This window comes from Ascaphus truei, unplaced genomic scaffold (assembly GCF_040206685.1).
Source record: "Ascaphus truei isolate aAscTru1 unplaced genomic scaffold, aAscTru1.hap1 HAP1_SCAFFOLD_1605, whole genome shotgun sequence".
Taxonomy (NCBI): domain Eukaryota; kingdom Metazoa; phylum Chordata; class Amphibia; order Anura; family Ascaphidae; genus Ascaphus; species Ascaphus truei.
The window spans coordinates 33,630-55,000 of NW_027454496.1; the positions used below are offsets into that span (position 1 = coordinate 33,630).

Genomic DNA, 21,371 nt, shown 5'->3' on the forward strand with positions numbered 1-21,371 from the left:
CACATTTTACACTCGCAACGAGATGCGAGATCGCAGCATTGTGGAAACGCCTCGATATTCCAAACATCCCAATAATTCGGAACCGCATTTGGTATATCTGCCAGATGGAAAAGTTAACGAGTTTAGTTAACGACACTGGCGACAATTTCCTAAAAGTCTGGACGCCATGGCTGGCGCAGACAGATATCCCGGGGATCGAGAGTGCCACAATCTGGCATTAATATCAAGAGGTGCGTTCTCTTTTGGGAGGGGCAGACCAGGCAGCCACACATCCAAACAGACAGACAGAGATTATAAAACATAATACCATTAGACTTATACAGAACCAAGATCTCCCCTCCTCCCCCTCCTGCCCCTAACCTCTCCCCCGGCTTTTTTTTTTCTCTCTATGATTTGACCCCTTTTTATTACTTTTCTTAATATATGATTTCTCTATACATGGTACGACCGAGTAGGGCTCAAAAAGTCGTACGACTTCACTGCATTTACGCCTTTTTACAAAGGGTCCATATTGATGTATGTCTGCATCTTATGTACACGGACTGTTATTTCAAACACAGATACTGTATTGTATAATACGCATGCATTTCTCAATAAAAGACAAGTTATAAAAAAAGAAAAAACAATTAAGGAATGCTGCAGCTTGTGTCAAAATTGCACCTTTGAAGTCCTGCCAACTGAAATGTTTCACCACTCTCATAATGCATATTTGCCCCCTGCCCCTACGGCATCAGGACAATTACCACCTCCATATGTTGCCCCAATTTATCCCAGTGCCCTATTCTCAAAACCCCGGAGCCCCGTAACAGGCTCTGAGGTATTCTCCAATGAAGAAGTCTTTATGGCTTCACGGGGAACAATAAGGAATAGGATCCCTAGACCCCTCCCTGTTGATATGCCTGCCAGGCTGATCAGTAGGGATGGGGAGGAGACGGACTCTAGGCAGGAATAAACCCCTGCCAGGGAACGTTCACGTGACAGGGAAAAGTCCAAGGACAAATCAGAATCAGATACTGACACTGTGGCACAGGCAGGTCCGTCTACCAACACAAGCGCTCAAGGGGAAAAAAAAAGCTACTGTAGGAGAATGTTGGCAGAACGAGTGTGGAATGTTGATTGAATAAAAATAGTGACAGAGATGGTTTTGTTTTTGTTAAAGTGTTATAACAGCTGTATTTATTTTAACTATTGACTGGATACAAATTAATATCACAAGTGACTAAGGAAGAAACAGCAAGTGAATTTGCCAATAGATTATTGGAAATAACATAGGCGTATGGAGGTATTGAGGAAGTAGAGGCGAGCGCAAGACCACTTATAGTGGTAGCTTTTGTGAAAGGTTTACATGCAGAAATTGGAACGCAAGTAGAGACTGGGTGTATTGTTGGAAGTATAAAAGATTGTCAGAAATTGCTACTGTGGTAGAGAATGCACAGGAGCAGTTAAGTTAAAAACGCAAAGGCTCTTGAAGAGAAATCTAGGACCCAAGAGGGGTCACAGGACAGGGTTAAAAGAAAGGACAGAAAGTGTTATAATTGTAAAGAGACAGGACATTTTGCCAGTAATTGCAGTGCAGCCCCTAAGAGAGAGAACCAGAGAAACCAAGGTTACAGTCTATCGATTTTTTTTATTTATTTTTTAGTAGATTATTTTTGTCTAAATTCAGACGGTTCTTTCCCGCCGGTATTGAGAATCTCAGGTTTTCTCCAGTATTGTACATTTCAGTGGAAAATATGTTTTATGTGTAAGTTCAAGGTAGGAAAATTAGTTTTTTTCCTCAGAATGTTTTATTAGATTTTATAAATATGGTAAAAATTTGATTGATTAAGTAATCCCTGTGTGCTTGTATAATCTGAGTGAATCCTACCCATGTGAAAGTCTTATGTGCATTGAATAATATGAATGTTGGTTTATTGTATGTATGCAAAATTACTATCCAGGAACTTGCAAGTGTTTCTAAATTAAGAATATAATTGCTCACATTGAAGTTTAAGTTTTAAAGGTGTACACCCCCACTACAATACAAACTAATCAACACTGGATAAGGGAGAGTTTGACTGGTTATGGAGAGAAGGACAAAGAATGGGCAAATGCGGAAAAATCATTTGATCTTTACCATTTTTATAATTAAGCCCGGTCACTGGTACATTTTAAGAATTTATTCGTTCTGGCCAGACGATTTTTTAAAACCAGAAAGACATCCTTTTCCAACTTTTCCATCTGAGGAAGAGAGAGAGGAGAAGAGAGAGAGAGGAGAAGAGAAGAGGAGAGAAGAGAGAGAAGAGAGAAGACGAGAGAAGAGAGAATCAGAATAAGCAGCCCAGACAGCCCCCCTTCTCCAGTTTAAAGAATGTGCAGAGATACATTTCAGAAACGAAATTTAACTGAAGCTCTGTAGCTACAAATTAGGTTTAACTATAGTTTAGGATATGATAATAAGAGAGACGGAAATTTTTATTAATATAGTTTTCAGGCAGGATCAAACAGTTTTGCATTGCCTTGTCTTGGTAATTTTTGTCTGTATTATTTTTGTTTCTTTTCGTGTGTAACCAGTAACTATAAAATGTGTAAAGTATATGTTAAGCCTATAATTTTCTGTTTAACAAAAAAATCCAGTTTTAATTTTGAATACCAGTCAAATTTATCCTGTATCTGGCTGTGTAAGGAGCTTCATATTTTAAGCTGTCCCAAATTCTATTGCAGTGTATGTTAAACTCCAGTAATTAACAATTTTTTTTTTATTATTATCTGTTTTGTTCCAATGTTTTGGCAGGATTCCCAGAAAGTTCTCAGCTTGCTATATGCCTGGAGATGGACCAACAGTCTCAAACTGACTAATGTAAAGTTCTATATGGAATTATTTTTCTGCAAAGTTGATCAAATATTTAATATTTTATTATTTGTAATCATTTTTTTTCTCCAGGTGTCCCACCTTTAAATCTATGTCTATAATTTCTTATGCTACAGGTTGTTCTCTCAGCAAACCAGATGTTATTTTATGTTTTAAAGGTTTCTGTCAAAAGACTATAGCAGATTATATTTATATTCAGTACTGTTTTGAGGTTTTTAATGCAAATTTTATATCCAAAGGTTTCAGGTTAGTTGTGCTACAGATCAAGCAACTATATTTAGTCATGTTTTAAATGCTGTTATCCTTTGTGTAATATTGTTCACATGCAATAAGATGTGAACAAAAGGAGGGGTATTATTGCTGTTTTGTCCATCAGAAAGAATTTTTTCTCATGGGTAGACCAATGGTCACCCCAGGTACTTTGTAGATTTAATGTTGTATGATTATGCTCTAATAGACGGTTTAATCAGCGTCTATTGTGTGAAACTAATCCAATTGTTTGAGTGTCTCATGTCCAGGTTCAGTCCTTCCAATTAGATGAAGCAACATCATCCAAATAAAGGTGACTGGCTCAAGCATATTCTATGCAAAAGCACTTTTCATCTAAAGTGGAGAGGCCCATTCCAGATTCTACTCCGTCAAAATATTTTCCCTGGATCCATGTTACGCAAGTGCACCCACAGTCGCTTCAAATTAAACCTCAGCACATGAGGGAAGGCCTAATAATGACACAGCCATTTTCAGTTGGTGTTTTTGGGTCATAAAACCCAGCACTAACCAACGAGGGAGAAAAGTTCATAGGAATCCAGACCTAAACACATTAACTTTGAATTACCTTTTTTTTCTTTACAGGATTTATTATTTTTAATTACAGTGTATATTCTATTAGGTTTGTATAAGTAGTGTACACACGAAGACGATAGGGTAGTAACAGGTATAGTTTGTTTAGTAATATTTCTTTTGTTTTTATGGTCCTGTGTATAGCATATATGACCACTCTTGTCACACAATGGAATCCTGGTAAACAAAGCCCACATCTTATGTGCATTGTAACCCAATAGGTTGCACCCCAGGAACACGAGAGTTGTATTTAACCCCTAGGGAAAAGGACAATATGTCATAATACATTTGTAGAACCATATATAAGAAATTGGTTACGACGGGTGTAGAACTACGAGTTTGCCCTAGGGAAGTTATTGACTCTGTGATAGGACAGAGAGTATTACCCTGCAACTAGAACAGGTTATGTTATTTGGGAAAAGTGGTTCCAGTGTTTAAAGGTAGAGATGAGGGATGGCATCCGTCGGGACTTGGTGGTTGGATTGGTTCTCTGGAAGCAAAGATAGCGAATGCTTTTGTATGTGTGTCTGTCCTACTCATTGCCCTTTATGTATATGTTAAGTACAGCAAAACTTTGGTCCAGAAGTGCGCTGCAATCCCCCACCGACGCTATGTTTTTTTTTTTTCCGGTGGTGAAAATGTCAGCAGTCCCCCAGAAGAAGAGACCGAAAGAGAAATCAACTGGGCCGATATAATGGACAGAAAAAAATGAAGTTATGCACATTTGGACAACTTCTTGGTCCAGCAGGACTATGAAATGGTTAACTGTTCTTTAAATAGACTTGTCTCTTAAGGATAAGGGGGGACTGAGAAGATTGGATATGAGAATATGAGGAAGGTGGGGAGATCACCCAGGGGCGTGAGTCAACAACAAGCAAAGAATTGCAAGTCAGTCATTGTGACCATAGCAGCCATTTTGCTGTTTTGCCATTCTGAATAAATGCAGTATGAAAGATGGGTGCAAGCAGGATGTTTGAGAAGTCGCTCCCAGTAGAAATTAGCCCCCACCAATTCTCGCTGCCGCCGTCGCATCTGACCTCGCCGCATCTCCCCTCGTTGCCGCCGCTGCTGCTGCCGCATCTCCCCTCGTTGCTGCCGCCGCCGCATCTCCCCTCGTTGCCGCCGCCGCATCTCCCCTCGTTGCCGCCGCCGCATCTCCCCTCGTTGCCGCCGCCGCCGCATCTCCCCTCGTTGCCGCCGCCGCATCTCCCCTCGTTGCCGCCGCCGCCGCATCTCCCCTCGTTGCCGCCGCCGCATCTCCCCTCGTTGCCGCCGCCGCATCTCCCCTCGTTGCATACACACACACACGATCCAGCCAAGGACACGCCCCCTCCCTTAGTAGCCCCCACTCCTGCTCTAACATTTTTGCAGGACACCCGATGGAAACATAGAATGTCCATAATTTGGGAGGCAAGTCATATTGGAAGCTCAAAATAGTTGTGCTACGTCGTGCCGTTTGTGAGATTTCGATGCTTCGGACATACAAACAAACGGAATAACAAACTTAGAAATATAGTATAGATTTGACTGAAACATTTGTGAGTGTATTTCCTACAAATGTAGATTAACCCTTTTTTTTTTTCCAATGATTAAAGCGTTCTGCTCCATAGAGTTGCTTTGCTTACAGTGGCAAGAAAAAGTTTGTCGACCCCAATGATAATTATGGAAATGCCATAGTTTTTTCATGACAACTTTCTTGAATCAAAACCAGTCCTTTCTATACCATGGCACAAAACACACTCCACATCTCAAAAAGAAACAGTGTAACATTGTATATGTGAATAAACAGGTAAATATTCCACTCACATGGAGTAAGTGAGAAAAACAACCTCAACCAGGAAAAAGCACTTCTAATCCACAGAAAATCTGTATACAGTATATGTATTCTTCCTGGTATCTCCCTACAGAAGGGAGAGGATCCTTCTGCCTAGCTGCCCTCTCAGAAACCGGTTCGGGACTCCATTTACAGAAGGCAGGATTGCACAGACACCCCGGAAGGGGAGTAGACCGTGTGGCTATGAAGTTATAATACCCAAAGCCTCTGAACACTTATTGGTTTGTGAGTTATTTAATTCATTCCAATACATCTTGAGTACTACTCTACTGCACTATTGTGTTTCTCCACCCATATCTTTCCTATTGAGGAATGAATACATATCCATATATACAGTTTTTGTGTGGATCAGAAATGCTTTTTCCTGATTGAGGCTTTGTCTCACTTACTCCATGTGAGTGGAATATTTACCTGTTTATTCACATATGCAATGTTGTAGTGGTTATTTTTAATTTTTGAGATGTGGAGTGTGTTTTGAGCCCTGGTATTCTTTCTCCTATAAGGGTTTGAGCAACAGTGTTGGTGTATTATATTTGTCAACATGACATCACATGACCCTGCGGCGTCATTTGATGCGGGAGCCGTGCATGGAAGGGGGGCGCGAGCCGGATGGGAGAGGAGACAGGGGGGTGCATGTAGGTTTGTTTGCGCACCCCATGAATATATAATCAGACGGTGCTATACACTGACAGAGTATAACCTGGCACAGAGTACAAGTGGGGGAAAGGGGTGACAAGGGGGGCAGGAGGGGTAGCATGCGTGGGACAGGGTGGCCGCTGGGGTGCGTGGATATGAGGGGCACCGTGGACGTGAGGGGCAACGTGGGACAGGGGTGGACGCAAGGGACAGGGTGGACGCGAGAGCAGTGAGAGGGGCAGGTGGTGGAGGCAGCGAGAGGGACAGGGTGGGGAGGGACAAGTGGTGGTGGGGGCATTGAGGGAGACAGAGAGGGCAGTAGCAATGGGTTCTCACTACCTTCTTGTGATTAACTATTGAGCTCTCATCAGCGCGGCAGACAGGCAGCACAGAGACCCCACCCATCTGTCACATTCTCCTGTGATGTGTACTCTCTCCTTCCTCCCCGTCTCTGAGCTCAGCCAGGCAAGGTAGCAAGTGTAGGGATATGACTCCGTCTCGCATCCCCTCCCCTAAGCGATGATACCACACATGATCATTACTGTATATTAAAACTCATTAAATGGCATTTTTAAACACATGTATGATATTGCATTGATTGCTTCTTTGTGCCACAATCCATATTTCACTTTTGCCATAAGAGGGACTGCCCATTTATTTTCCACATGAACATTTCAATAAGGTAATTATAGTAAATAGTATAGGTAAATAAGTAGGCCTGAAACTTTCATATGAATGGTGAAGTGTCACAAACATAGGCACCTATTCAATATACCGTGAAGCCACTTTTTAAAATCAACATGGCTAACATCTTCAACAAAGGGTAGACTGCGAAAAATTGAATAAGGACAATGGCACTTGCAGAATGTACATACAATACGATCAATAACTTGTCTGCCAACCTGTCACTGAAACTGTATGTCCTCCGCCACAGGAAACAATCTTCACCTTGCCAGATATTCCAGAAACATGTTGCGGTATCTTGTGGTTTTTAAGCTTCTCAGGAGGGAGACCAAGCTTTCCACTTTCAGGTTCCCCAAAGGTATAAAGTTCCCCATCTTCTATGAAGAGGCCCCCCCCAAAAAAAATACCATGTTATTACAGTGACAAGCACACAAGCAGAAGCCAAATGTACCTACTGATGCCATGTAGAAGAGACGGGAAAAACAATGATTTGTGTATGTTGAAGTATAGTAGCAGTAGCAGTCGCTCTTCCTGACCACCATCACCATTCAGTTGAATGGTGGATAGGAAATAGATAGTAGTGTGCTTGAATGAACAACCTATTGGTCTGGAAGACAAGGGGATCCATTTTTTCAGTTGACTAAAGTGAACAGTACACAAACGTGCTATACATTCAAATCAAGGGTTCATTATTTCAGTTGTGTGTTATTATATTAATTGGGGAACAATTTCAAACAGTTGGTTGATTTAAGATCTGTTTGAAGCTAGAATATAATTGCAATATATATTTTCAGGTTTGAAGCCAGAGTATAGCGTTGGGGTAAATTTAAGCATGCAGGAATACATTTGGTTATGATTAAATGAAATCCTAATTAATATATGAGCAGAAGAGGCTAAATTAAAAGTGCATCAACAGAATCTTTGGATATCTGCATTTCTGCTGCTCTTTAGCAATGAAGAGCCGTGGGAGATGGTGTTACATTTTTTGTGTTGATGATTTTAGGTAAGTAAATGTGACAAAATGTAAAATTGTCATTCACCCCAAGAATGCTTTGAGTTTTTCCTTACTTGTTACAAATGCTGAGTGGTAGTAGCCACAGGAGACCCAAGAGATTGATTTTCCAATATCAACCTGATGAGGGGCGCAAATGTTTGCTTCATTAGCCAATCCAAGTTGACCCTCAGAGTTGTCACCCCACATAAAAAGTTTACCATCCACTGCAATAAAAATCAGAAATATTTCTGTTTAACAATTTTATATTGGTGATAAATTAATTGCCACTCAAATCTTAAGTCTAATGTAATCACCAAGAAGGCCATTACAAACACTCTCTTAGATAAGGGAAGTATCTTTGCATGTCGGAAATGTAGGTTCAATTTCACATAAGATTGATACATATTTAGATACCTAACAAACCACTTCCATTTATTTATAAAAGCACTGCAAAGAGAAGTGGTTTTGAACCTTTTTTTGGTTGGGGAACCCCAGAATTCGATTCTGAAATTCTGGGGAACCCCAACCCCCGTCTGTCGTCCACCCCCCCACTCACACACACACTTTCTCACTTACACTCTCTCCCCCTCACTTCTATACACACACACAATCCTACACACACACACACACACACACACACACACACACACACACACACACACACACACACACACACACACACACACACACACACACACACAGTGTCTTTAAGGGAGCCGGCTGTCGCGCTGATTCTCCTGGTCACTCCTGCGTGGGGTGCCATCAGGCCTGGGACAGTTATCTAGCTCTCCCCTCTGCGGAACCCGTGAGGGACGCTCGCGGAACCCCGGTTGAAAATCACTGGCAGAGTGTACGGCGATCTCATGCAGGTGGTGAAGAACTGTTAAATATTGCCATTACAATATAGTCCCACATAGGACCAAACTAAAAACTAACAGCTGTATTTTAAAATGTTTACAACTAGAGTGTCAATCAGACAAGCAGTTAAATATTTTTTAAGTTTTCTTGGCAATGTCTGTACACAATGTTACCACAGGTTTTGATATGTTCTAGCAAAAAGTAGGAGAGGATGCGGCGCACCACCCCCAATATGAGAGAGATAACGGGTGACTACCACAAAAATGTGTATTTATTTAGTCATGATATTGATATGTTTGATAAGCTCAAGCCTTATTTTTTGCATTGTTTCCCTATGTCTTTTTAGCAGATTATTTGACAGAGGGAGAGAAAATCTATCATAATTTTGCAGCAAACGAGCAGTTATTCGCTCCCCCACTCAGAGGATTTGTTGTTTTGTATACTTTATTTTTACACCAAATCTTTGAATCTGTAGGAAATCTTCTTAAAAAAATAGTCTAAGAACAATCAGATAAAGGCTTTAGTGTACACATTGAGACTGCAAGGTTCAGACATTATTATAAGAGCACCAGATAATCCAATACATCACTCCAATCGAGGGCCTTAATCAATGGGGACAGTAAACGTCCAAAAACGGTATATACAAATTTTACTGCAAGTTTCTTGGCAACAATAATATTTGTTTTTTATATAGTTCTGCTCAGCGCGACACAGAATTTTGGAGGCAAAATAAGTTCCTGCTACAAAGAGCATGCAATCTATTTTTTGGTGGCCAGAGCCGACACCTGTTTCAAATGCAATGACATTACCACTAAGCTAGGCCCTAGCTACTACTATAGCCCCACAGGCTTTAATTGTACCTTTAAAACAGTATAGAACAGTGGTTTCCAACCTTTATGGGATTTAAGAACCTTATGTGAGATTCTGATAAAGCCCGTCTGAGATCAGATGCATTATAAATTCTTCTGTATTTGGGACAATTTCAAAATGACCAAAAAATTACAGGAAACCCTTTAGGGATGCCAGGGGGAACCCTGATTGAAAAACACTGGTATAGAATATAGCAACAATGTGGGTGTCCTTCTAAAGTTCACTTTTTGCTGTTTGACAATGTAGTGGTGCAGCTAAACAATACATTTCTTTTCATTCTTTAACACATTTCTTAGGCTCCTACCAGTTAGAGCTGCTGATGTATTCGATCCAGCTGACAGCTGCTTGATTTTATACTGAGTGTTAAAAAAGGAAATTTCTTGAAAGCTAGCCCTTTCCGTAGTGTCACCAAGGCCCAGCTGTCCTTCGCTGTTCCCGCCAGATGAGTATATCCTTCCATGACCTGCACAAGATAACACTCAACTGTCAGAATATTGCTGGACCAACTAACAGACAAAACAGCTTGCTGTGACTAAATGGTTTCAACCCCTCTGCAACACTAGGCAGCCTCAAATTGTTTTATTCAATAGCAACAGATTTGTCATAAGTTGTGATATCGTTTAATGGGTTAACAAAAGCCTTCTAAATAGATTTAACAGTGCAGAGGTGATGAAACGTTACAGGTCTACTCATTATTTATATAATTATCAAATATCTGCACCCCTATTGTACCGAGCTGCGAAATATGTTGGCACTTTACAAATAAACAATAATAATATTAAACTTTATAGAAGTGACAAAGAATTAATCCCCTAACTATCTTCAATGGTCTCTGAAACAACGAAATAGAAGCAGTTTCAAATGAGGAATTTGGATGCAACAGTCAAAAGAACATCTATTGTTCAATATTTCCATTCCATACGGCCATTAAATATCCAGCTGGTAGACGGTTATGGCAACATTAGTATGCATTTATGGATATTTGTATTCATATAGCGCCAACTGAGTACGCAGCACTTTACAAGATACAGTACAATAAAGGGAATTAGAACACAATTAAATAAAAATGTCAGACAATAGGGAGGAAACTCCCTGCCCCAGAAAGCTTACAATCTGAGTGGCATGTTATGAAACGTATAGAGGCAGCAGATAAAAGAGTAAGTGCAGTGCTTGGCCATGATAGTTAAGCGAGACTGTAGGCGTGGGGCATAAGTCATGAGTCGAGGCTATTGAAATGCTTCATTTAAAAAGTGTGACTTACAGATACACACAGACTTGCTGTTCATGGAGGCTGGGACATTAAAAGCCGTGACTGCCTGCAGGGGGTCAATTCTGCCAAATGAGACCCATAACGTAAAATTTATTGCTGCCGTGGGAAGCCGCAGTATCCTAATTGCGCTTTCTCCCGGCACCGAGAACATGGAGGGTGGCTACATCTGCAATGGTGGGGGAAGAAGGTGCTTGTGTGAGGAAGTTCCATAGGTAAGGGGCAGTGAGGATGACAGGTTTAAGGTGAGAGAGCAGTAAAAGGTGGAAAAGAGACAATATGAGCAGAGCGCAGGAGACAAGAATTTTACTTTAGTGTTAAATTACCATCTAGCTATAAAAAACAAACACCCATCTTTATATCAACTAACCCACAAAAACTTTGTAGCTATCCATATGTATGTTAGTGTCCAAAACCAAGCATCCAATGACGTTAAATGCACCCTGCAGATCCCCTAAAACAATAGTCAGAACAATATTGCTTAGTTATGAGACCTCTGAGGATTTTGGATGTTATTATCTGAATGGCAATAGTCATGACAAATTAACGGTCAAGAAACTGTCCATCTGCTTTCACAGTAGAACCTCCTTAGGAGGTGATGTTCTAAAAGTGCCACTTCAGCACACAAACTCCATGCTGTTGTGTGTGTTACAAATGAGAATAGTATATATGTGAAAAACAGCAAATCTTATTACAGGGCTTAGAGGACATGATTAAGATAAACATCCCAACCTCACCTACTATATCACGGTTGGCTATAATTGACTATACCAATATAATCATTTCTTTACCTGTGTAAACCAATGTGTGATTTCTTCCACAAGCAGCAAATTTCACTTTGTCAGATTTTAAAGCTGTAATACACAATATGACATATTTAGAATCATGATCGCTTTTCTTATATAGTGCTCTCTATTGTTGCCAATAATTGTCTAATCTAATGATGTTAGCAGTATGGACCGTAAGATAAAACTTTACTAGACGTCATATTTCAGTATTCAATATTCTAGTATTCACTTATAATAACAGTCCTCAGTCGTACCTAATTTGTTTTTCTAACCTAGCAAACGTTCTGGTTTCACCAGGACTGTACCAGACTCTGGGGCTCTGAAGGATATGACCATGTACATCAAAATGTACATGTGTTTGAAGAATCTAACATGGATAATTATGTAAAATTTAGCTCTAAGATGACTGTGGGAGCTGATTGGCTTCATTGGACACAACAGAGGCTTTGTTGTTGCATTCGTGTCCTGAGGGTGCAGCAATGGCTTATCTGCTGTGTCCTCCAAACTTCACCGAGCTCCAGTGATCACGTCAGAGGTATAGTTTACATAAACTAATGTCACTTTATTTGCCAATATCTGTCAGCATCTATATCTGGCACTATGCCAGTCTGTGTGCCTGTCACCAAAGACTGTCTACCAATCACTGTAAATGTGCCAGAATGTCATTGTCACTAGGTCAGTGTAGCTTTCAGAGACCAATGTCAGAAAATTACAGAAAATTACAGGACCCTTGTGAAGATTGAGATAATGTGTGTGGCTATCATCACCTCCATTTTGGCCTAACCGCCATTTTGAGTGTTCGCTTGTATGTATGCCAATTTGTTTCATTCGTGAATGAACTGTGAATGTTTGATTCTGCAGAGTATCGCTTCTGGATGTAACCCACCCTTGTGTAATTCCTACGAGTCATGTAATAAATTGAAATAGCATTTGTAAGGTTTTTCCTGCCTTAGATAATTTCTGCTGACCGTAGGATCTGTTATCTGACAGCTACAGTGCATACAGGGCTGGACAGAGTAACTCCCTTATGTCACAAGGTTTAGAGGCCCACATTGTGGTAAATTATCGATAAGAATATAGCGTATGCAGCATATTTATGTATCAACCAATATGTATTTTTGTATATCATCATATTATTTTTTTATCTCTAAGGCAGCCCCCTTAAAGGGGTGTATTACTCATTTTGAAATGTATAAAAATGTGATACCAATCAATATGTTGGCAGAGCCCTGAGTTCCTTGTTGGAATTCTTTTCTCTCAATTGTGCCTTGGTACAGATAAACTCATGTTGTTACTTTTTGAACCCTTGACTCATTAATTTTATTTCTACGCTTTGACAGATGGCGCATCCTTGAATAGGGACCCAAAACCTCGGGAGCAGGAAACCCAGACGGAGCAGCTGCCTACATTACTCAAACGTGCACACTTGGAATAAGGTATGGCTTTATCCTTTTTAACAAAAAAAAAAGCCGTTAGATTAATTGTTTGAGTAATCTGTAGACAGTTTGTTCTTTATGGGCAACCTACCTGAGTGACGGGACACCCTGTATCACGTGAGTTTATCAATATTATACTGATCAGGTATTGTTGTTGTTGTTTTTATATTATTGCCATAAACTCAGGTTACACCTTATGCCAAATGGCAGGCCAATTCAGGGCTCAGAAGGTGTAATAATTAATAAGGTGTTAAGTCTCCTAGAACTTGGGGAGAGAACTATTGTTAAGGAACAGCAGGTAACTATTTTTAAGGCCACTGGTCCTTAACTCTATATTCTACTTATATTATACCATGGGTTGGGGCACCTTATTGGTACATGGTCAGCCAACGTTGATCGGTGTAATATTGGTACATGGTCAGCCAACGTTGATAGGTGTAATACAGGAGAATTATGGGGAAACCTACGTTCTCAGCAGTCGCCGGCGAAGGGTACATTCCTTGAAATTATGTGTGGACTTTATGGCAATAAAATGTTTTAAAAAATGGATATTTAGTGACGCAGAATATATAAAATAAGAAGGAAAGTGAAACATATCAGGCTCTGTTTTAAAAATAACTGCAGCATTAGTGGACCCCCCTTTTTCTAATCCCCCTTTTCTAATCTCCCTTTCCTCACCCCCCTTTAACCTCTTCCCCCTTTTCTCACCCTTTTTCACTGAAAAGGAGTTGCATGTCTGTGAGGCACAGGAGTTGCATGTCTGTGAGACATGGAAGTTAATTATTAACCTAGGAAGATATGGCTTGTAGTTTTTTAGGAATGAATGCATTAATACTGCATGGAAAAAGAAGGGGACATCCTCTTTAAATGTTTTTTATTTTTATATCTTAGAAAGCTCATAGAAACTAGTTTGATGGCATAATAATATACATGTCATGGAGTAAAGTGTTTGTGTGTCACTCTGATAGTTAATGTATGTATGAATGTCTTTATTCATATAGCGCCATTAGTGTATGTAACAGGTTTTCCCCCACCCGCTCGCAGATAATACTGTGGAGGTGTAGGAACATACAAGGTTACTCAGGTGTGGTGCATTACCTGTTGGCTCACAGGAGGGCTGAGCTTCCGCCACGGGGAACCTGGGGTAGATGCATGTTATACATCTCTGGGTGCAACGCCTGCACCTGGGAGGGATCCCAACGGAGTGGGAGGAGGCCCTCACAGGAAACAACCACACAAAGCGAGCAAATATAAAACAGGACTGGCTTTACTGCATAGCAAAACATATATCACATAACAACACAACCTTCATGCGCCACGGCGGACGCTAACCACACTGGGCGTCACGGCGGACGCTAACCACACTAGGTGTCACGGCGGACGCTACCACCTCTGGCGTCACGGCGGACGCTAACCTCCCACAGAGTGATCCCACCCCGTGTCCAGTAACCCCCACCCAAATGTCTCGCACCCCCAAAGTCAAATACCACTGTGCATGTGTATGTGTGACTGCGCAGCCACTATGTCTGGTGATAGGCCTGGTTGGTGCACGTGAGTTGCAGGTTACCTGCCCGGGCTCCAGCCACGGGTACCGCGATATCACTGGAGATCCGCCCGATCCGACGTTGTCCTCCACACCGCGTTGGGTGAATTCCAGCGCGGATAATATCACCTTAGTCCCAGGGTCTTTGGTGGTGTTCTGAGCCCAGAACCCACCTCGCAGGGCCGCACGGCTTCAGCACTGTGTCCCTGACTAAGCTACCAATAAATGGGGCAGTGTCCCTATCTAGGGCCTGTCCCTATACTCCACAAGCTACTAGGTGGCTCAGGACCTAACTGGGACCTTGGGGCTGCTGGCCTAATGCAGAGGGTCACTGACCCCTGCATCCACCTCTTACCCCTAGCTGGTCCGGATCCTGACTGCCTGCGTGGCTGCAAAACCCCGCGAAATGTATCTATTCTATCCCCAGGCAATCCCTCAGCCCTATTGGCTCCCTGGAGTCAGGTGTCTCTGCCCCTATGCACCCTGGGGGCTGGCAGACTCATCTCGCGCATGCGCGAGCTATCTGGGCCTCCCGCGCTGGGCTCTGTCACTGCGCATGCGCAACAGCCCTAACATGGCGGCGCCCTGCTCACCGGCCGCCGGGGACCCCAGCAACGCAATCGCGGCCTCGGCAACCGGCCCGATCGCGTCCCCGGCAACCGCCCGACCGCGCCATAGCAACCACCCGATCGCGTCATGACAACCGGCCGCACGCCCACACCGCGCGCTCGCAACGAGGAAGGAGGGGGTGAGTGCGCGAGGGGGACCAGGCTACATCCTCCCCCTGGTGAAAACTCCAACGTCCTCGCTTGGACCACATAACTTCCCAACAATGTACACAAATTATATAATAAAAATGCAGTAACTATATAATTTAGCACAGATAACTCTAAACGAGATTGCATAATTCGTTGAGCATCACAATCACAGACTGTATCTTACTACGAGAACACTGCTGAGCCTCATAATGGGGTGCCCCCATTTGATCGTAAGTAACCCTAGTTGGCGGGTACCTAACTCGTTGACTCCGTCGGAGTTGTTCTTCGATAACTCCCTCGGGGGAGTAATAAGCATAGTCCTGAGGCCCAGCCTCCTCCCTTGAGGGGAAAAATGTCTCTGAGGGTACAAAACACGGGCTCTGTGGATCCAAAGGCTGGCCTGTTGGTGCCACCTTAGTAGGCATTGGCCTACGGGGCCCTTTACCCGTAGCTCCTTCGGGAGATGCCCCCCCGCCAGTACTGACGTGGCTCACTTTATCCTCTGTGTCCCACTTGGCACAGCAGGTAGCAGTGTCACCCCCACCTATGATCGTGATGCAGCCTTAAGCAGTGACTTCTACCACCTTGTCCATCACGGCCTTTGTTCCTTTAGCAAACTTGTCCCACTCGAATACCCCAACGGGACCGTTCCATACGATCTGCTTGGCCCTTCCCACAGCTTCCACAAACTGTTTGATGCTCTCAGGGCCGCAGTCCAGGCCCATCCATCCCTCTGGGATCCCGGCAGCGACGGTGGCCTGTCCGGTTTTGGCATTCTCGTCAAACTTGTCGGCCGTTGTGAAGTCGACGGGCAGAGTGATGGTCACCTTATTCTTCTCCGCTTTGGCCATCAGGTCTTTGACAATGGTGGCTCCTTCCTCATCATAGAGAGAGGTTCCAATCTCCATATGGTTCAGCACTTTGAGGAAGGTGAAGGCCATACCTCCTCCGATAATCATTTCGTTCACTTGATCCAACATGTTATTGATCAGCTGAATCTTGTCCTTGACCTTGGCACCTCCGAGAATAGCCAGGAAAGGCCTCTCGGGGCTCTCCAACGCCTTGGCAAAGTAATCCAGCTCCTTCTTCATTAGGAATCCTGCGGCTCTCTGTGGCAAATTCACTCCCACCATGGAGCTGTGAGCTCGGTGGGCCGTCCCAAAAGCATCATTGATGTAAACGTCCCCAAGTTTAGAAAGGGAGGTTCGGAAAGTGTCTATTTGTCCAGCATCCGCCTTAATCTTGTTGCCAGGTGCATCTTTGCCCTTCCCCTCCTCCTCCACATGGAACCGCAGGTTCTCCAGAAGCAGGACGGTACCGGGAGCCGGGTTGGCACACGTAGCTTCCACCTCGGCCCCCACGCAGTCCTTCAGAAACACGATCTCTCTCTTCATCAGAGATTTGAGTTCCTCAGCCACTGGTGCCAGAGAGTACTTATTGGGCATGGGGACACCATCAGGTCTGCCCAGGTGACTCATGAGTACCACAGATTTGGCGCCCTTGTCCAAGCAGTGCTGGATGCTGGGGAGGGCGGCCTTAATCCTTTGGTTGTTTGTAATCTAATTATTTTTCATGGGGACGTTGAAATCAACCCTTGTTAGAAGCAGGCGGTGGATCAGTGCCGAGCAACTATGGCAAAGGGTCCACTGCGGACAAACCAGCGGTCATTTGTTTGCAGCAAAATGGCCACAACCAAATGTCTCATTCAGCAAAGTCAAAATTACTTGACCACCTGTGCTGAAGCAGGGATATCCAGAAGACTTGACCTGTTGGTCTCTTTCAAGTAAGCTCGGATTATAGCTTGCACTATGTCCGCGTTGGTTCCCAAGATGATGGGGTACTTGCAATGGTCGTGGGGCTCCGGGCATACCATGGCCGCTACCTGCATAGGGTGCTTCTTGCCGGTGTTCAGTTGGAGTATGTCCAGCTGGACCCTTGCAATCCCATCGATGGGGTAGTCTTCATTACTCAATCCCCTAACCTTCATATGTTCGGCCGGCATCAGAGGGCAGTGTTGAAGGTGCTGGTCATAGAACTTGCGATATATTATGGTCACTTGTGACCCGGTGTCCAATAGAGCCGAGGCGTATATCCCTTCTATTACCACGGGCACGATGGCCGCAGGGCCCACTTGACTGCAAGCTTCACCGGGTGAGGCGTCCTCACTGGGGCCAGCGTCAGCAGGGGAATCCGTGGTTCCCTGAGGGGTGTTCACATCAGGCTCGACGGTCTGGGCGCGGCATACCATCGATCGGGCTGTGCTTCTTCTGTCGGGAGGTTTTTCTTCCGGTTGGTCCTCCTTCTCCGGACAATAGTACGAGATGTGGCCCTTCTTCCCGCAGTTGTAGCAAGATACCTCACGGCGGTCCGGACGACCCTTATACGTGGATGAGGACCGCTCCGAACTACGACTTTCCCAAACAGACGACTTGGGGGTCGCTTCCTCCTCTGGTGTGGAAGGTTTCTTACTCTTTGGGGCCGAGGGGGTAGTTTTGGGTTTCTTTGATTCATGGAAATGGCGCTGCACTTCATGGTCTCTTATGTAATCCAATAGTTCCCCGTATTTAGGGGATACTGCCGCGACCGGGCGGCCCGCATCATTATAGCTATGTTGTGGTCAGGCAACGACCCCTTGAGTAGCTGTTTGAACCGGTAGCGGTCCGCTTCGGCCGCGGAAATGATATGCTTGTCCAGGAGGGTGCCCAGGGACAGCTGTAGGTCACAAACGAAGGCAGATAAATCTTGTCCTTCACGTTGTCGGAGGGCTTTGAATTGAGCCAGTAGCTCATCTTCGTCGTCTTTTCTGGCAAAGGATTTAATTAGCATTTCCACTAGTTCCTGGGCAGTAACTTCTCCTTCCACGCTCCGGTGCGCCCGCACTAACCGAGCGGCGGGGCCTCGGAGGCACTCGACCAGTCTTTGTCTCTTGCTGGCTTCAGAACACGACCACTCCTCTATGATTTGAAGCGTATGGTCCCTCCATGCCTCGATCCCCTCTTCTCCCGTGGGCGTCGGCAGAATCCCAGAGAAGGCCTTGAGTTTCCGGTAGTTCTGTGCTTGGGTCGAAATGGTTACAGCTTCTACTAGTTGGGAGGCTATCGTGTTCACGTCAAGATTCCCACTAAGGGCCTGACTACTGCTCCCAGTTCCTACGCTAGGCATGGTTGGGGTCCCGCCAGACCGTTGATCAGGGTTGGGTGGGATGAGCGGGCTCCTTGCCCAGCTGGCGGTACCTCCTAATCCGCTTGGGGTGAAAGAGACCCTAGGGGGGTCCACGCGGTGAGGCGTACTGGTCACTCGTTGGCTCGGGTGTAATCCAGTACTAGTGGACGCTTCTTCAGGAGATTGAGAGTCAGCGTAGATCATGCGGCAGTCCTCTGCGGAGGGCTCGGGTAGGTTTAATACATTGGGGGCCGTTTCTAAGCATATGTCACTCATGGTGAACAGGAGACAGGTGATCCCCAGGCCAGCAACATCCAGTTTATAGTCTATCACCCGGGTGGTGGCCAACCCCGGGCAACTTCTTACTTGCGTGCGCACTGTAGATAAGTCTGTATCAATTGCTACCCCGGTCACTGCAACCGCGCATCTTGGGGATACTTGGTGCGCTAAGGCCCAGGCATGGACATCCTGCGGTGACGGCACGGACATGATGAAAATATGAATCGGACAATTTAGAAAAAAAATTGGAACAGGGCAACCCAGGACTCATCTCAGCAGCGCCTCCAAATGTAACGGGTTTTCCCCCACCCGCTCGAAGATAATACTGTGGAGGTGTAGGAACATACAAGGTTACTCAGGTGTGGTGCATTACCTGTTGGCTCACAGGAGGGCTGAGCTTCCTCCACGGGGAACCTGGGGTACATGCATGTTATACATCTCTGGGTGCAACGCCTCCACCTGGGAGGGATCCCAACGGAGTGGGAGGAGGCCCTCACAGGAAACAACCACACAAAGCGAGCAAATATAAAACAAGACTGGCTTTACTGCATAGCAAAACATATATCATATAACAACACAACCTTCATGCGCCACGGCGGACGCTAACCACACTGGGCGTCACGGCGGACGCCAACCACACTAGGCGTCACGGCGGACGCTAACCTCCCACAGAGTGATCCCACCCCGTGTCCAGTAACCCCCACCCAAATGTCTCGCACCCCCAAAGTCAAATACCACTGTGCATGTGTATGTGTGACTGCGCAGCCACTATGTCTGGTGATAGGCCTGGTTGGTGCACGTGAGTTGCAGGTTACCTGCCCGGGCTCCAGCCACGGGTACCGCGATATCACTGGAGATCCGCCCGATCCGACGTTGTCCTCCACACCGCGTTGGGTGAATTCCAGCGCGGATAATATCACCTTAGTCCCAGGGTCTTTGGTGGTGTTCTGAGCCCAGAACCCACCTCGCAGGGCCGCACGGCTTCAGCACTGTGTCCCTGACTAAGCTACCAATAAATGCGGCAGTGTCCCTATCTAGGGCCTGTCCCTATACTCCACAAGCTACTAGGTGGCTCAGGACCTAACTGGGACCTTGGGGTTGCTGGCCTAATGCAGAGGGTCACTGACCCCTGCATCCACCTCTTACCCCTAGCTGGTCCGGATCCTGACTGCCTGCGTGGCTGCAAAACCCCGCGAAATGTATCTATTCTATCCCCAGGCATTCCCTCAGCCCTATTGGCTCCCTGGAGTCAGGTGTCTCTGCCCCTATGCACCCTGGGGGCTGGCAGACTCATCTCGCGCATGCGCGAGCTATCTGGGCCTCCCGCGCTGGGCTCTGTCACTGCGCATGCGCAACAGCCCTAACATGGCGGCGCCCTGCTCACCGGCCGCCGGGGACCCCAGCAACGCGATCGCGGCCTCGGCAACCGGCCCGATCGCGTCCCCGGCAACCGCCCGACCGCGCCATAGCAACCACCCGATCGCGTCATGACAACCGGCCGCACGCCCACACCGCGCGCTCGCAACGAGGAAGGAGGGGGTGAGTGCGCGAGGGGGACCTGGCTACATGTACATAGCGCTTTACATTGTCACGTACATTGTCACGTCAGTACTAATCATAAAAATAACAAATAATCTCTTGTAAAAGGGTCATTTAAGTTTAAACCCTTTTGTCAAAGTGAATTAAGCCTGCTGCCATTTACAAGGCATGACAGTAGCATTTAAAATAAACCTAGGAAGTATTATGTGTTAAAGTCTGTATTTTAAAAGAGAATGAGAATTTGGCAGTTGTAAAAAGAAGTCATTTCACCCTGACTCAAGTATGAATTTGTATTTTTTACTGTAGCGCATTTTTGTTACAATATTTAAATGAAGTTTTAAATTTTAATTTTATGTGCTGATTTAGAGGAGTCAGGACTAAAAGCAAGGTATATCTACAATGCAAAGTTCTAAAAAGTAAATGTTTATTTTTTATTTAAACAAAAAGAAAGAGTCTGATCTTATGGAGTAAGGAAGCTTTATTAAGTTTTACTCTGGCCCACGAGATTAAGGTAATGTTGGAGTTTTGTAGGAAGGAGAATGAATGTTGATGGAAGATAAACTCAGAGAACGTGTGTGTGTATATGTGTATGTCGGTGTGTGCAAGAAAGATAAGGAATTAATAGTAAATAAAACAATAAGATTTTTGTTTTATAGGAAGGGTTGCAGAGATGGTTTTGTTTTTGTTTTTTAGTTATCAAGGTTTCTCTGTTCAAACTTATAATAGGAAACTAACGGTTTGTTTTCTTAAAAATACACTGCTTGTCTGATTTTTGAACAGCAGTCATTTAAAAGAGGGAAGGTTAAAAGCAGCCAAGCGGGCTGGCCCCCCTCCTCCAGCTTAAGGAATGTACAAAGACCACGTTCCAGACATGAAAAGTTAACTAGAAGCTGAAAAAAAAAAAATGTTTAAAAGCAGCTTAGTTATAGTATGGGGAAAGAGAATGATTCTGTAATATATTTATTTTTGGACTAAGTTTATTGGCCAATACCCACTCAGCAGAAATGCTTTAGATGGCATAGCCCCTATTAT

At 44.5% G+C, this 21,371-nt stretch overlaps 2 protein-coding genes across 5 annotated transcripts in view; both read right to left on the reverse strand.

Annotated features, from left to right (window-relative positions):
- Positions 1–1,201: 1,201 nt before the first annotated feature.
- Positions 1,202–21,371, reverse strand: part of LOC142476435 (X-linked retinitis pigmentosa GTPase regulator-like) — a 29,961-nt gene continuing 9,791 nt past the window's right edge. Inside the window, exons 4-8 of one of the 4 annotated variants that reach the window (XM_075581814.1) lie at positions 11,626–11,688; positions 9,872–10,030; positions 7,914–8,063; positions 7,064–7,222; positions 1,202–2,220 (exon numbers count right to left, since the gene is read on the reverse strand). In XM_075581814.1, coding sequence (XP_075437929.1) covers positions 2,159–2,220; positions 7,064–7,222; positions 7,914–8,063; positions 9,872–10,030; positions 11,626–11,688 — 593 coding nt within the window. In that variant the 3' untranslated portion in view covers positions 1,202–2,158. Of the gene's footprint in view, positions 2,221–6,549; positions 6,674–7,063; positions 7,223–7,272; positions 7,453–7,913; positions 8,064–9,871; positions 10,031–11,625; positions 11,689–21,371 lie in introns of those variants that run through there. The other 3 variants (XM_075581813.1, XM_075581812.1, XM_075581815.1) reach the window with 3 other exon arrangements.
- LOC142476434 (phosphoglycerate kinase-like) lies at positions 15,807–16,962 on the reverse strand. The gene has a single exon (XM_075581811.1). It carries the CDS (start codon positions 16,835–16,837, stop codon positions 15,923–15,925), a length of 915 nt encoding a protein of 304 aa, XP_075437926.1. The 5' UTR covers positions 16,838–16,962; the 3' UTR covers positions 15,807–15,922.